At 42.0% G+C, this 16,832-nt stretch overlaps 1 protein-coding gene across 1 annotated transcript; it reads left to right on the top strand.

The window, feature by feature from the left end:
* The first annotated feature begins 908 nt into the window (after positions 1-908).
* LOC311288709 (uncharacterized protein) lies at positions 909-4,082 on the top strand. The gene is made up of 2 exons (XM_084406236.1): positions 909-1,363; positions 1,830-4,082. Exons 1-2 carry the CDS (start codon positions 1,040-1,042, stop codon positions 3,351-3,353), a joined length of 1,848 nt encoding a protein of 615 aa, XP_084262362.1. The 5' UTR covers positions 909-1,039; the 3' UTR covers positions 3,354-4,082.
* The last annotated feature ends 12,750 nt before the right edge of the window (positions 4,083-16,832 follow it).

The following is a 16,832-nucleotide window of genomic DNA, read 5'->3' as shown; positions in this document are numbered from 1 at the left end:
TTTGAAGTTTTTCACTAAAATAATTTAGTATTTGACTAACCAATTATTTATTTAAAATACACTGAGCTAATATATTTGTGAAATTTCCATCACCATATTTGAGAATGGATAATTAAACTGATCTGTTTTAAGAACCACAAATATTACTTAAATAAAATCAATATTATTAATATTTAACACGCATAAGAAATTGATTAAGTTTACTCAATCAAAACAAGACGCACCCCCTCCACTCTGATGTGACGACAGCTCAGCGGTTGAGTGAGCGCGCGCTGTTTGAACTCTCTTCACTCTCAGAGCAGTTCTCCTCTTCTCTCCTCAGCGGCGCAGAATTGGTGCATTTCCTCTGTGAAATTCAGGTGTGTGCATGTTTTATTTGATCTGTATAATCATTAATGTGCTTTAAATCATTTTATTTTATGCGAAAGAACATACAGAGACGCAATGTTACTCACCTTAAACGAGTGTCGACTCGCGTCTGCCTTTTCGCGTGATTGTAACGCCTTGCATAAAAAACACACGACTATATTCCTAAAGATAATGAATATAACTAATTTGGATGATAAAATGTCCTCAGAACTGTGCACTGTTTGTTTATTGGCAGGTTATGGAGTCAGTCGCGTCGCAGCATCTTTCGGCTGTGAGTGACGCAGGGCGGCGGTGTAAAGTTAGAGGCTCCCCCGCAGAGGCGAGTCCATCTCCGGCACGCGAACCAGCGCTGATCCGGTGGATACTGGATAACAGACCGGTTGATTACACTTGAATTACTTGAATGTTTAGGTTTTAAATGTTTAATTTTTACTATCAAAATGTGTCTTGCATGAGTTTAAATGTAGGCAATATTGTATACGTGTTACAAATATTATAAAATATGCTGTATAGAGAATGGGCAATACGTCATAGCGCAGTGCATTCTGAGTAGCGGCGGCCATCTTTTAGGACACGGCTGTTGTAACTCCAAGAGGCAGTTGGTGGCGGTAATTCTTAGTTTTCCAAACGAGGTTGTCTAGAGTAGAAGAAAAAACGTAAACAAACACACATGGACCGTGCGAAGATCAAGCTCAAGGTTATCTACCGAGAGAAACTGAACAAGGAAGCAAAGGAGCGATACTTAGAGAAAATAAAGGCAATTAACGGGCTCGATCCGTACGAACACAAAGAGTGGTCGACTGATCTGAACAAGCTACCTCAGACAACATTTCCTGACGTGTTTTCTTACCTCGTTTGTGGTGTGAGCGCATACACATTTGAGCAGTTCCGAAATTATAAATCTCTTGAGGCCCATCACCAGTTTACTAATGGTTGGGTTCAGGACCTGGAGATTTACAAACTCAACGACCAGAAAATCGTCGTTCGCACAAAGGTAGGTAATCACCACGCACCAGACACACCTCTCTGTCACCATACTAAACGTAACAACAACACTGCAAGTTAAATTCTGTATCGTATATATTTTCTTTTTTTACTTTGCAAACATTTTGGTTAAGTTGTTTACTTTTATTAAATGTAATTTACAGGCGAAACGCTGTTGTTGTTGTCGTTGTTGTTGTTTTTGCACTGTTCTAGACTAGTTTCTGTATTAAATCAGAATCAGGTTTATTAAACACAAATAAAGAACTAGTAAAGAGATCAAAAATACATATCTACAAAAAATACACTGGAGATTTGACTATGAATTTACAACTGTGTTTAACTGAATTTTTCACTGGTGTGTAAATGTTAAGTGAAGGCTATTTTAATATATATATATAGGCTATATATATATATATATACATACATATACATACATATAATTCATTTTATGCTTATCAGTGTTATTTATGTCTTAGGTTTTGCACTCTCAACGCCTCAATGAACCTCCACTCAAGCCATGGGTGATCCTCAATACCAGTGGGCAAGTGGAGTGTGCACACTGCACATGCATGGCTGGCATAGCGGAGTCTTGCACACATGTCGGGGCCCTTCTGTTTAAGATTGAAGTAGCAGTGCGGATACGGGGTACCAAGACAGTCACTGATGTTCCAGCCTACTGGATGATGCCAAGTAGTGTCGACAAGGTCCAAGCAGAGGTGGGCTACAAGATTGACTTCTCCTCTGGCGCAGCTAAGAAGAGGGCACTCGACAAGTGTATCAGTGGAGAGAGCACAATGCCAGGGATACGGACTCGTATTGGCTGCACAAGTCCGTGTGGACACACAACAACACTTTCAGACTTGTCACCTCTACTTGAAATTTTACATACTAAAAGTAAGGCTGTTTGCCTTTCTGGAATGGAGGGCTACTACCAAAATTATGCAGACCCTGTTAAGCCATGTGTAGTCCCAAAGTCCCTACAGCACCTTCGTGACCCGGGGAAGGATGGATCTGAACTGTCTGTCCTGCAGCAGCATTGTGAGGGCCTCACACACATGGCAGCGGTAACAGAGGCACAGGTGGTTGCGGTGGAAGCTCTGACAAGACAGCAGCATCGATCCCCTGCCTGGTACACATCAAGAGCAGGAAGAATAACAGCTTCCAACATCCATGCTGTTGTGTCCACCAGTGTTGCCAGACCAGCTTTGTCAACTGTGAGGAGGGTGTGCTGCCCCAGAAAAACAGCATCCACTGCTGCCATCAGATGGGGGATAGACCATGAGGAAGAAGCAAGGCAGACCTATATCACACTGACAGCTTCCCAGCATGATAACCAGAAAGTGGAGCAATGTGGGTTTATCATAAATCCATCATTTCCGGAGGTTGGGGCATCACCTGATGGGCTCATTCACTGCACATGTTGTGGGAAAGGCTGTCTGGAAATCAAATGCACATATAAGCACCAAAACAACTCCATCCTGCAGGCCTGTACAGATGACAGCGACTTTTGTCTTCAGCTAACTGATGGGAAGTTAAACTTGAAGAAGACACACAAGTACTACAGTCAGGTGCAAACTCAGATTTTCGTCACTGAGTCAGGGTTTTGTGACTTTGTTGTGTGGACGCAGCGAGACTGTGCTGTGGTTCGGATCTTACCAGATGTGGAGTTCTGGACAACACTTCTGGCAAAGGCACAGGAGTTTTTCCTCAAGGTTTCTCTACCTGAGCTTGTGGCTTGCCACTACACCCGAGCAGCCTCCACAACTCTGCATCCTTCAACCGTGTTACAGCAAGCTCACACAAAAAGGGCAAGAACACAGACACTGCAGAATACAAACCAACTCTGGTGCGTTTGCAGAGGCCCTGAAGACCAGGACGACATGGTGGCTTGCGACAATGAAAACTGTGCAATAAAGTGGTTCCACCTCAGCTGCGTCGGACTCAGTCAGGCCCCTTCAGCTAGTGAGCCGTGGCTCTGTGCCTCATGCACACAGAACTGATTGAATACTGAACAAACACTTCGTTGTTCAATAGATTGTGAATAGTTTGTACATAGTGCCTTTTTTATTATGACATGTTGTCATTTCTTGAAGTTATATTTGTTATATACTGTTATATTTGCACTACATTGTTACTGTGCAGGTCCTGTTATAATTACTTATTTACTTACCATATTTACTTCAGCATTGCACTAAGCTCAAGTTGTTATTTATTTTACCTGTTATATTTGCACTACATTGTTACCGTGCAGGTCCTGTTATAAGTGGCTGTTATTTATTTTACCTGTTATATTTGCACTACATTGTTACTGTGCAGGTCCTGTTATAAGTGGCTGTTATTTATTTTACCTGTTATATTTGCACTACATTGTTACCGTGCAGGTCCTGTTATAAGTGGCTGTTATTTATTTTACCTGTTATATTTGCACTACATTGTTACCGTGCAGGTCCTGTTATAAGTGGCTGTTATTTATTTTACCTGTTATATTTGCACTACATTGTTACCGTGCAGGTCATGTTATAAGTACTTATTTACTTACCATATTTACTTCAGCATTGCACTAAGTTCATGTTATGTGACACAAATAAAAAGATTTAGAATTGACATAGTTTTCCATCATTTATTCCATCATTTATAATAATAATAATAATAATACATTTTATTTGTGGGCGCCTTTCTTAGCACTCAAGGACACCTTGAATTAAAACAGTTAAAATACATTTCAAGGAGGCAATACAATAAAAAAAGTTATGTGGGGTAGGCTAAATAACTATTAACTTTAATAACACATGGTTAACTTTATTAACATATGCAGTTCATAAGGTTTATGGCATGTTTTATGGTTTCATGACAACACTAGGGCACATATTAGTCAAGGCACAGCACACAGTCACAATCTTGTCAAGGAAAAAAATTTCCTCGTCTTCACATGGGAGCACCATGCTCACAGGTATTGTCTCATTTAGTATGGTGTACTTGTTGCGTACACATCCAATCACCCTCTCCACATGGACCCTGAGGTGAGCTATCTGCCTTGTCTCCTCAACATCTTTTGCATCCAACTGGCAGCGTCCTCTTGTGAATGCAGGGACTTTCACTTCTGCACACATAAATCCGACGCTGTCCCTGATGTCAAATCCCCGATCCGCCAACACCAAGTCTCCGGGTAATAATTTATTTAGAAGGCCACTGTTCTCAGTCACATGCTTGTCACTGACACGACCTCCCCATCCTTTGGAAATGAAAGAGATAGCTCCCTGTGGTGTAATGCCAATAAGATACTTGAGGGTGTGCCTGTGTTTGTAATGAGAAAATGTCTGTGCTCTAGCTTTCAGATTTGATGCTCTCTCAATGTTAATTTCAAAGCAGTCCACAATAACTGAAACACGACTGCCAAAAGCCTCAACAAACTGATGTGGCATACTACCTTGCAAGCAATGTCGCTCAGGCCAGTGCACCAAAGGGCTAAGGTGTGTAAACATTGTAGCTATGGTGTCTCTGAACGTGGTGGAAACAGTCTTTCGGTCTATGCAGAAGATGTGTGCAATGTGCTGGATTGGCAGATTCAGCCTCAGGCGCATCAGAGTTAAGACGAGCATCTGAAAAGGCGAAAGTTTTCGGACAGTCTGTGGCAGGCAAAGAAGAAGCTGCTGCAGAACGCCCATCAAAACAGCAAAACATGGAAGCCCAGTGTAGTACTTTACCTTCACATCATCATCTTTAAAGAAATGCTCATCCATCTTCTTTTGGGAGAGCTCTTTCTTCAGTATCCTGTTCTCCTTCAGCAAGCGGTTAATTTCAGCACGCCTGTGGCTACAAAAACTGCATTCCTGTTGTTCTCTGTTGTCATCCTCCTGTGACCTCTGTGCAGCTTCATCCTCCTGTGACCTCTGTGCAGCTTCATCCTCCTGTGACCTCTGTGCAGCTTCATCCTCCTGTGACCTCTGTGCAGCTTCATCCTCCTGTGACCTCTGTGCACTCTGTGCAGCTTCATCTGGAGGTGCAGCTTCATCCTCCTGTGACCTCTGTGCAGCTTGCTGTCTCTTCGTCCTCCGGTTGAAACGCTGTGTGTGTGTTGTTTTGACTTCTGTGTGGCCAAGGTGTAATGACGGTACCCAGTCGGGATGACACTCCAGCATTTCATAGGCTGGTTTGCCTGAAAAAACAAAACAGAATTTCTTAGTCTGTGCTTGCAGTTGTCTGAATACCTGCTCATCCACATAACTCCACACTCAATCGTAAAGTTGATCGGATGAACGGTTACAGATACATAATGTAACAGTTACATACGTTATAGAGATTCCTTCCTTTATAGCTTAATTTTATAGCTATGCAGCCAGCTAACTTAGTTTTGCAAAGTTATCTAGTTACTCTTTCGTAATTTAAGTTAATGTTACGGTTGTTGTGTTGTTACTAGTTTTAACTAACGTTGTTAGCTAAATTTGCACAACTAACATTAAGTTAGCTGGCTGCATAACTATAAAATTAAACTCAACTAAGCTAAACTAGTTATAGTTACAGCCTTCATATACTGTCTATGGTTACAGCCCTACCTTGTACGGTTGTTGGGTTGTAACTAGTTTAACTAGCTAACTTTGCACAACCGAGTGCTGGCTGCATAACGTTAGCTACAAAAATAAGTTTTTATGGGCAGCTAGCGGTAACCACATAACAGTTGGTGTTGTAATGATAACTTACCTGTGTGAAAATGCCGTGAACACACAAACATGTGTCGGGAAATGTTGGTGAAGGTGATGTTTGTCCGTCTTACAGCCGCTACCCATGCCATACGACGCCTCTTTGTTAGCTCTGCGACTTGATTTCCATTGTTTTTCTTCCAAGCGGGAAAGCTGAAAAATCGTACTCCATTTGTTGTACGTTTCCCACGCCGATCGTGAGAACGATTATGACAGTTTACAATGCAACATGCGTTCACCATTCTGTCGTTTTTCTAAACTGAATTAGCCTACTTCTAAAATATACCAATATACTACCGCAAATACTAATATCACTGCTTCTCTACGCTTCAAGTTCTCCCGTAACCTCCGTGTCCTAAAGTCCCACAATGCCTTGCGTGACTGTGACGCGCTGACGTCACGATCCCGCGCTCTATTGCTGTAGGCTACTCATCGACAATAAAGGCCAATGTCATGTAGTTATACTGGTGGTTGTATGGAATATTTTTTTACAAAGGTTTAGAGGAAATAAAAAAGTTAATATTACTGGCATATAAACACAGTTAATATTACTCATAAATATTTGTTTTTAAATCTAATCAATATTCTAAGTGTAAAAATGTTTCACCAAAAAAATTTAGTAAATAATATTAAAAGTTTTTAGAGTGCATCACCACCAGAGTTCATGTCACATATACAAAAACATATTCCAGCCAATTTTCAACATTTTAATCACTGTTCTAGAAACTCAACTTTGTTCATTTGCAATATTATGTTATGATTTGTTCACAAACAACAGGCCCAGACAGTTCACAGTTAATGTAAATGCACAGTCTTACAATGTCATTGCTTTATAACTGCTCTTTCAAATCCTGTAGGAAAATTAACAGTCTTCATAAAGGTCAGTGATATTCTGACAGCTAGTAATCCTCGAACCGGCTTCTGCTCTGTACAGTTTAAAGGGATACTCCACTTTAAAATGAAAATGTTGTCATCATATACTCACTCTCATGTTGTTTCAATCCTTTATGAATTTTTTTCTTCTGCTGAACACAAAGGAAGATATTTAGAAGAATATCAGTAACCAGACAGTTTTTGGTCCCATTGACTTCCATAGTAGGAAAAAAATATACTGTGGAAGTTAGCGGGACCAGAAACTGTCTGGTTACTGATATTCTTCTAAATATCTAACTTTCTGTTCAGCAGAAGAAAGAAATTCATAAAGGATTGAAACAACATGAGGGTGAGTATATGATGACAACATTTTCATTTTAAAGTGGAGTATCCCTTTAAAAATTTGCCAACTGCATATAAGTGTTGAGTCATCAAAACATGAAATCTGTATGAAACACATAAACAAATTACACAAAATGTGTATAAATTCTATATGACTTTAATTTGACTAGCATATGATTCAATATAAGACCTTTAAATGATTTATATATGAATTTTATAAGAGTTTTATATATTTCTACTAATACCATACACATTTGCATACTTTTGTCATGTAAAACTCATATAAGTCTTTTAACAGTATTCATATACAACGCAAAAATCCCCTACAAGTTGTATGTGTGCTATTTAGTATGAAAGTGGCCATAATCGGTCTGATTTTGTATAGGACATATATTGGCCTTATATGAAACACAGAAGGTAATTCTGGCCGATTTAAGTAAGGAAGATATATGGTTGCTGTATATGAACCATGCAGGTTTTTTTCATATGGGGGGAAATGTTTTATTGTTTTGTACAATTTAAATTTGTAATAAAGAGACAGAGATTTGGAGACGAAGATGGCGGTTCGCTCTTTCACTCGCTAACTCTGTGATTCTGTTTTCCAGGGCTTTCATTTACATTTACATTTAGTCATTTAGCAGACGCTTTTATCCAAAGCGACTTACAAATCAGGACTAAATTAAGCGAGTCATCATGAAGAGGCAAAAGACAACAACAACGCAAGAAGTGTTCAGAATACGAAGTTCAGGCATTATTCAGAGTAGCATAAGCATGATAAGTGGGATTTTAAGGGAAAGGGTTTTTTTTTTTTTATTATTATTTTTTTTTATGAGTTTAGGTGCTCATGGAAGAGATGGGTTTTCAGCTGTTTTTTGAATGTTGTCAGGGATTCAGCATTCCGGATGAGGGTGGGGTTCATCTAGGAGAGCTGAGAGTAGTGAACCCCAATCAAAAATCATTTGTTACTCCAGTTACACAATTTGAAACTCGTAACAATTGCCATGTGGAAATTGTACTGAGGTGATTATGAAAAACAATGACGTCATGATTGATGACTAAGCTGATGGTTTATTGCATTTTGTCTGTGCTGTAATGCCTCAGTTTGGTCAGTTATTTCTACTGACAAGGAAGGAACTTAAAGAATGAAACGCCAAACTGAGATTTACAGAAACTAATACACATACCCCTCTGTCTCAAACCGCTCAATTAGACATAGGGGCTGTTTACACCTGGCCACTTCATGCGTTTTCTCAGATCGGATAGCTATCTAATTTATCAAAACGATTCCATTTACACCTGGTCACATAAATGTGTTTTTGCGAAACGGATTTAAATCCAATCTTCAATTCCCGCGCTATATGCAGATTTAATGGAGTGCACGTCACCGAAAGCAACAGATATGAGCTGGATTTTATTGATCATCAGCTAAAATTTCAAAAATCAAAGACCGCAATAAGAGAGGGCGGCAACAGCCCTGGTAAGATCATTTCGTTTCTTTACTTTTAATGATGATGATTGTGTGTTAAGCGTCTGCGACTTACTTTCACTTTGATTTGCGATAGTTTGCACGTTGGCTTAATGAAGAGATGCTCAGCTTCTCATCTGCGGTGATGCGTGTTCCAGTAGCGTCGTCATATCGGGCTATAACATTACATATAGCATATAACACGCTCTCACACGTTTATTTTTTTAGCATTTTTGGGAGGAGTACAATTTGCATATGTGGTTTCAACAACCAGATGCATTTACACTTGTCCAGTTTCGTCTGGAATGTGGCCCAGACCACCTCCTGAAGTGGTTTGAGCGATCGGATTCAAATCCGTCTCGAATGCGTTTCGGAGGGCATTTACACCTGGTCTTTTCACGATCGGATAGCTATCCGATCTGAGAAAACGCATGAAGTGGCCAGGTGTAAACAGCCCCATAGACACCACCACTCCCTGATTGAAGGCATGTCAAGCTAACAGAAATTGAAATGTAACAGGAGTAGTATTTAATTTGTATTATCAATGACCAGCAATAAAGTACAACTTTATAGCAACCTTCTAATGGGCCTGGGTTCAGCGTTGCCCTTCAGATACAACGCGATTTGCGCTGTGCTATGACGTAGGTGGAGTTTTAAAAACTTTTAGCGGGAACTCTATTACGTCTGTTGTTCCTCCTTTCGGTCAGCAGCAAACAATGTATCTGTCCCGTTCTAAGAAGCGAGCGATAGCGCTAGTCCTGCTAATGAGAATAAAGAGAGAAGCAAGGAATAAGAGGTTGATCGCCCATATTGTATATCTACAACAGGCTACCTGATTTACACACCTGACATGCCAACTTGAATGGAGATATGTCTCCATGACACAGCTTTCCTGACGATGTCCCTATACGACATCAAACTTGTATCGGACAGCTCAGGAAATTCCGTCACACACAGTACTAGCCTAGCCGTTCATCCATTTTGATTTAATCGTCAAAGTGCGCAGCGGCAAAAGTTTAACTATTTTGAACTTTGAAGCGCACCGCTGCGCTTGCGCTTTGGTCGACGCAGCAACAAAACATCCTTGCGTGGCGCAAGCCATTGAGATGAATGGGTTTTATAGCGCCGCGCATACCGCGTCCTGTGTGAAAGGCCCATAGAGTGCCGAAGTTATGACGTCATTTTGTAGGACAACCCGGAAGTTAGCGGCGCATGGGTTCCCTCGATCGAAAAGCTATGCATTTTCCCCATTGACTTTTGGAAAATCGCAAAAAATAAGATCTGTGTTAAACAAAGAGTTGTGACCCTAACACGTTTTGTCTATCAAGATAATATTTACAAGTTAATCCAAAATGTATACATTTTGAAGCCTAAATAAAGCCGTCAGATATAAAATGCTAACGGTAGGCTATAAACGGACTACAGCACACCATGGTCGCGGATCAACGTCATCATCAAGTTTCCTCAAACTTTATTTAAAAAAACACGCTCGCTCATTATGATCTGCGCTGTGTATGAACCGTATGAACCTATTTTTACAGTCTATGGTATGAACACTTATCCACTTTTTCATGAGAAATATTGCCCATTCGTTTTTTCCAAAAATGTTAGAAACTAATTTTGTTTATGCGTGCCTCTCTGAGATTTTTTTTTATCTTTTGTTAATGTTTTATTTATTAGTTTATTATTTTGTTAGTTTATATAACCCTTAATATTATTTTCTTTGTGATTAAGATTATTATGCCTGATCATTGTGCCCCAAATAAACTTTAAAGATTATCTTTCACTGTATTTTGTTTGATTGTATGTTTGCATACCATTTGCTAATTCGCCAGGAAAAAAACGCGCTTTTACCATCTCAGAAGCACTTACGCTAGCTATGGCCGTATCAATTTCCAATCTTATGTCCTTTTTCTTAGACGATAGAAAAACCATAGATCGAGGAGAGAACCACTATGTAAATCTGGACATGTAGAACAGTGCAGCTTAGATGCTGGTTTACTTGCCGGTATTGTACGGGCCAGCATGAGGGACAAGGTTTATCGAGTCTCGGTAAGTAAAACTAGGGAGAGATAGAGGAGTTATAATAGTGTTCTATGTATTTAAGATAACTATACAAATAATCTCTGAACAAGCATAACACAGTTAAATTCCAAACATTTAATATAATAGTTGTATATAATTATATATGTTGAATTTAAAGAGAATTGTCCAATAGCATCAACAAATGCTTATTATAATATATTATAATTAAACCATATATGTTCCCTAAATAAACCATATATACTCATTTTGTTAACATTTTCTATATATTTTTACCTGGTAATCCACAAGCCCCAATGTGAGAGCCAGTGTAGTAAATTTTATCTCACATTCACATTACTGTGAGCTGACTGGAGTGTAGTTACAATAGTATACACGTAGTATACAATAGTTTAACATTTAATTTGTGTATTTGTCAGACAGGCAACTTACAGTGCATTAAGGCTATACATATCAGCGTGTTCTCTGGGAATTGAACTCGCAACCTTTTGCACAGTTAACAAAATGCTCTAATCACTGAGCCACAGAAACCTCACAGCAAGAGTTGTAGTAAACATCTTTATTTTCATAAAATAAGTAAACTGAAAACAAACTATATTTTGTTCATCATCTTTATCAGCCATAAATTGTGTAGCCATTGGAAACACAATAAAATATTTGTATTAAATTAGAATGGAGTTTTTCAGCATTTACATTAATCTTCTTCATTGATCTGTCCACGTTTATATAGCGCATTAAATATAGTTAGCATTACCGGTAGTTAAGGCATTAGGTAACAATGATATTAATCTTTGTTATTTTAGTAGTAAATGTTGTTTACAAATACAATCATATTATTATAAGTGGGTAAAAGCCAAGTTCACAAATATCAGGGTGCAGGACCCACCCTTTCTATAATTATATCCGAACAAGTTACAATAAAAGTCAATAAACCAGGTATTATTTTGAATATTTTAATTAAACACATTTCTCGACGTAACGTTAGCCTTTAATAAAACTGCAGCGGATCTAATCTATTAAACAGTGGCAAAGTAAACAAGCTTTTAGATATTTTAAGAGAAAGACAAAAGGTATTTTAGCTGTTGATTTGGTTATGAAAAACGTTTATTCTTGCTACTGCTAGCCTTTTTTACTCCATCTGACCGTCAAAGTAACATTAGCGTGTTAAGCAATGTGCACCATTAAAGTTTCGTCGTGGCCACATTAAGGCAGTAAATACGGTGTTCACATGGAAATCATCGTTGTGTGAGCTTACCTTACGGCACGAACCCAGAGTCTCCGCTGGGTAACATCGGACGGAAAACGGTAAAACGGTAAAACGTTGAATCTTTCATTCAACGACTTGTGGTTGCATCTCCGGACAAAACAAAACACCATTGACACTGTCTCTCCACAGAAATAAAGAACTGGTAATCGGTTACCTTAATATCACAGAATTCTGTGTACAACAATATTTGGAAAAACGTCTCGGGTTACGTATGTAACCCTCGTTCCCTGAGTAGGGAACGAGACGCTGCATCGATACTCGATACTTTGGGGAATGCCTTCGGCATGAAGCGTCTGAAGTCAACTATGGAACTATCCCAATCTTGATTGGTGCAACGTCACCCGTGACGTCGCATGTGACGGTGATCCGGAAGCTACAAAAGGGTCACAGGAACCAGGAAATGTTAGCTTCTAATTGGTCAAAGCAAGTCGTTCTCAGGGGCGCGAAAAGTGTGGCCGAGGGATGCAGCGTCTCGTTCCCTACTCAGGGAACGAGGGTTACATACGTAACCCGAGACGTTCCCTTTCGTAAAGGGAACTCCCGCTGCATCGATACTCGATACTTTGGGGAACAAATACCCACGCCGCCACACTGAGAGAAAACGCCCTGGTGTAAAGCATCTGGCACACTCACGGACGATAGAATGAGTGGAGGGCAGATCCAAACTAGCTTGTCATAAGATTTGGTGCAAGAAGGGGAGGTCTGGAGCCGGAGGCTCGACTGACCTCATGGATGGGAGCCCCAGACCGTAGAAAATATTAGATGAGAGGTGAAAGCAAAAGCGCACCTTGTACTTCAAATATAAGTGGTTTTAGATAACCAACTGTACTCTTAATAAAGGGAATAGCTCCTAACCCTTGATGCATAACTAGATGGACTGACTCCTCTCAGCCTAAGGCCTAATGTAGGAACCTCAAAGGCTACGACCTTGACCATCCGACACATGCGATGGAGGATGGAATACCCGAAGAATCTTAACATTGCCTACAGGTACCTCAGTACCGGGCAAAAATAACGTTGAGTGGCTCCCACGCTAGCAAGTAAGAGGGGGCAGCACCACCACTCTTCCAGGGAGTAAGACGAGCAGGAAGCAGACTCAATAGATTCTCCTATATATACTTATATATCTCAAATATATATTCGTATACCTCACCCACAGGACATGATGGGTGCCAGGGATAACCCATCAGCCTGATGCCAATAGGCTGGATGAAAAGGATTCATCCTCCAATCTACAGGAACATGGAGTTTCAGTGGGAACGTCCTTTCGAGAACACCCTTAGAGGCTTGCGGAGGGCACTGAGGCCGCCACAGAGGCCCTAAGCATGAACAGGAGATCCCGTTAGAGAGCGGGATGGAACACCAGTACTGAAGCCAGTGGGCAGTAATAAACTGGGTTCAATGCCCTCCCTAACTTAATTGTTTAGTTCCTAGTAGAGTGGGGTTCTAGTATGGATGTCCTGACCACCTCGGTGGAAAGGGCAACCTAATTATGGGTGTGACCCCCTCAGGGGCCAGACCCATAGTCTCCATTACTCTGGTCGGGGATGAAATAATGTACCATCAGCCTGAGACAGAAGATCTCTCCTAATAGGAATTTTCCATGGAGAACTCTCCAAGAGACTAATAAGGTCCGAAAACCAAATTCGGGCCTGCCAGTACGGAGCTACAAGGAGTAGTCTCACTCCGTACCTCCTGACCCTTTCTAGAACCCCAGGGAGCAGAGCGATCGGGGGAAAAGTGTACAGATGTGACCTCGGCCACATCTGTACCATGGCATCCAAGCCCAAAGGAGCTGGATGTGAGAGAGAGTACCAGAGCGGGCAATGAGAGTTCTCATGATAAGCGAAACAGGTCAACCTCCGCCCGGCCAAACTCTCTCCATATAAGCTCAACCACTTCAGGGTGGAGCCGCCATTCCCCGGGCCTCAGCCCCTGCCTCGACAGGATGTCTGCTCCCATATTATCAACCCCAGGAATATAAATAGATCTGATGGAGAGAAATTTGTCCTGGGACCAAAGAAGAATTTGATGCGCCAGTCTACAAAGAGGGCGAGGTCTCAATCCTCCCTTGGCAGTTGATATAAGAGACCACCGACATATTGTCTGTCCTAACAAGAACATGATGGCCTCTGAGGTCTACAAGGAAGTGCCTCAGGGCAAAAATACGGCCAACATCTCCAAGCGATTAATATGCAATGTGAGATGATGGTCTTTCCAAGTACCTCGGGTGTAACGGCCCTCCATAACCGTACCCCAGCCCGTTAGGGACGCATCCGTGGTCAGAGTTTTTCTCTCACATGGTGCTCACAAAACCGGGCCCTGAGACAGGAACCATGGTTTCTTCCATACGACAAGAGAACGAAGGCATCTGCGCGTAACTCTGATCGTACGAAAAGGGTTTCCCAGAGGACAAAAACCCTTGTTCCTGAGCCACCACTGCAAGGCCCTCATATGGAGCAGACCAAAGGGTACTACCGTGGAAGCTGCAGCCATAAGACCCAAAACTCCTTGAAAGTGTTTGACAGTGATAGCCTGGCCTAACCTAATACTCTTCAATGTGTTTAAGATAGTATTTATACGAGCAGGAGACAATTGTGCCCGCATCGTGACTAAGTCCCACTCTACTCCCAGGGACGTAGTCCTCTGAAGAGGAGTTAAGGAACTTTCCTTCACATTGAGTCTCAACCCCACACACCTCAGATGACGCAAAACAACATCTCGATGTTGAATTGCTAGTTCTTTTCGACTGAGCCAAAATGAGCCAGTCATCTATAAGATACGGACCCCCTGAAGTCTCAATGGAGCAAGGGCCGTGTCCATACATTTAGTGAAGGTGCGAGGGGATAAGGCTAGGCCGACTGGAAGAGTCCAGAACTGATGCGCTTTTCCCCCCAAAAGCGGATCCGGAAACTTCCTGTGATAGGGTTAGAAGGGAAAGAGGAGTTAAGGAGCTTGTGGATCTATCAAGACAGACCAGTCCTCGGAGCTGGTCTGACTAACAGTCGGTAACTTGAATCTGAACCCCCTCGGAGGTTGATCCAGTACCATGAGATCCAAAATAAGGCCTAACTCCCCCCCTCATAGGAACTATGAAGTGCCAGCTGTAGAACCCAGGCTCCCGTAACCAAGGAAGAGCCCACTTTGAGGTTTCCTGTGTTAAGAGGGACTAGACTTCCTGTTCCAAGAACCGACCCTGCTCGGGGCTGGCCGACATGTGAACCACCCTTAGTAGATAATATTTGTATATTAGCTCCACTGTAAGCAGGACCCCCTAGGATATATTTTGAAGACCCCTCGGGGTGTCTAAATATGCCATTATGGGGACCAGTCCCTCGAGACTGGCCTCGGCTATAAATTTCCAAATGGCTTCGGTGACCTGAAGCAGCTAACTGGCAGGAACTAACCGAAATATGCTCTCTACAGACCTCCTGAGAGGCGGCGAACTCGACAGGGCCGCAACGTTATCGGGCAGATACTGCGATTTGTGTTCGCTGGAAGCCGATGTGTCCCGAAGCGCCATCGGCGGCGGGAAGCAAACATCGATTTCCTAAGGGCTGCATAAGGGGGCGAGACTCCTGTACTCGCTCTCCTGGGGGAATGCCCATAAGGGTCTGCGTGTTACGACAAGACCTCTTAGTTGAAGCCATCTTAGCCCGAGAGACAGTCCTCAGACCTGTCTTCGGTATGGAGTGCTTCGTGCGAGAAAGTTTCTTCTGGCCCCAAGCCTTATACGGGGGGGCACGAGAGGAAACCTTCTCAAAATATGAGGAGCTGGCGGCTGTCCCATGAGGCTGCCCCCTGGCAGCAACCCCATGAGACCTGGACTGACAACTGGGGATAGCTGATTGTCGCTCTGCCTCCTGAAGCCTCTCGACAACGGATCTTGCCGCGTCGCCAAAGAGGCCGGAAGGTGAAAGGGGAGCATCGAGAAGGAAAGCCCTGTCTTTCTCCCCGATCCACAAGCGATTAAGCCATAAATGTCTCTCTGAGACGACTAGTGCTGCCATAGAACGGCCAATAGCACGGACCGTCTCTTTAATAATACGAAGAGATAAGTCAGCTACTCTATGAAATTCAGTAATACCATTGAGTGAGACCTCCCAGTTATCATCCACCTGCTTGAGGAGGTCAGCCAGATATGCCTGTAATAACCCCATTGTGTGTGGGCATGCACCGGCTCGACCCACCGCCATATATGCTTTCCCTAACAAATTCGATGTACGAGATTTGGAGGGAAGTGTCTGAGCTATCAGGGGTGACGCAATGTCGGGGAGAAAATATTTCGCAAAATATTCCTCAACCCGAGCCATCACCTCATAACCATTTTCATTAGATTCCCTAATGGATGAGTAAATATATACATGGGGGGGAAATAATTGAGATGAAAATGGATTTTTCCACGATCTCGATACCTCAGTATGGAGATCAGTGAAAAAAGGGAAGGCTCTGACACGAAGATTGTGACTGGGTCTGCAGGAAGCGCTCATTCATTTTATTTTTCTTAGTCGCTTCCTGCTTATTATATGGCCATTTAACATTTAATTGAACCACTGCCCAGATTACAATCTCCAGCAACTCCTCACTAACGGGAATATGGGGTGGCGAATCCCCATATCCACGTGATTCAGTGTTGATAAATAATATCTAACTCCTCGGAGCCAGATAAATCAAACGCTGTGTCTTTAACACGGTCGGAAGAAGCCGCAGCGCGGGCTTCCGAACCGTGCGCGAGACCAGTGGAGCTGGTTAATAAACACTGAGAAAGGGTCGCAACCGTCTCAGTATTATA

Source organism: Rutilus rutilus (assembly GCF_951802725.1).
Source record: "Rutilus rutilus genome assembly, chromosome: 4".
Lineage (NCBI taxonomy): Eukaryota > Metazoa > Chordata > Actinopteri > Cypriniformes > Leuciscidae > Rutilus > Rutilus rutilus.
Note: the sequence above shows the minus strand (reverse complement) of the source record. Positions and strands in the feature narration are given on the sequence as shown.

Excerpts from the sequence above, each read along its gene's own strand:
- LOC311288709 (XM_084406236.1), top strand. The coding sequence starts at position 1,040 with ATGGACCGTGCGAAGATCAAGCTCAAGGTTATCTACCGAGAGAAACTG. Across the intron at positions 1,364-1,829 it reads AAATCGTCGTTCGCACAAAG|GTTTTGCACTCTCAACGCCT; the intron begins GTAGGTAATCAC and ends TTTATGTCTTAG.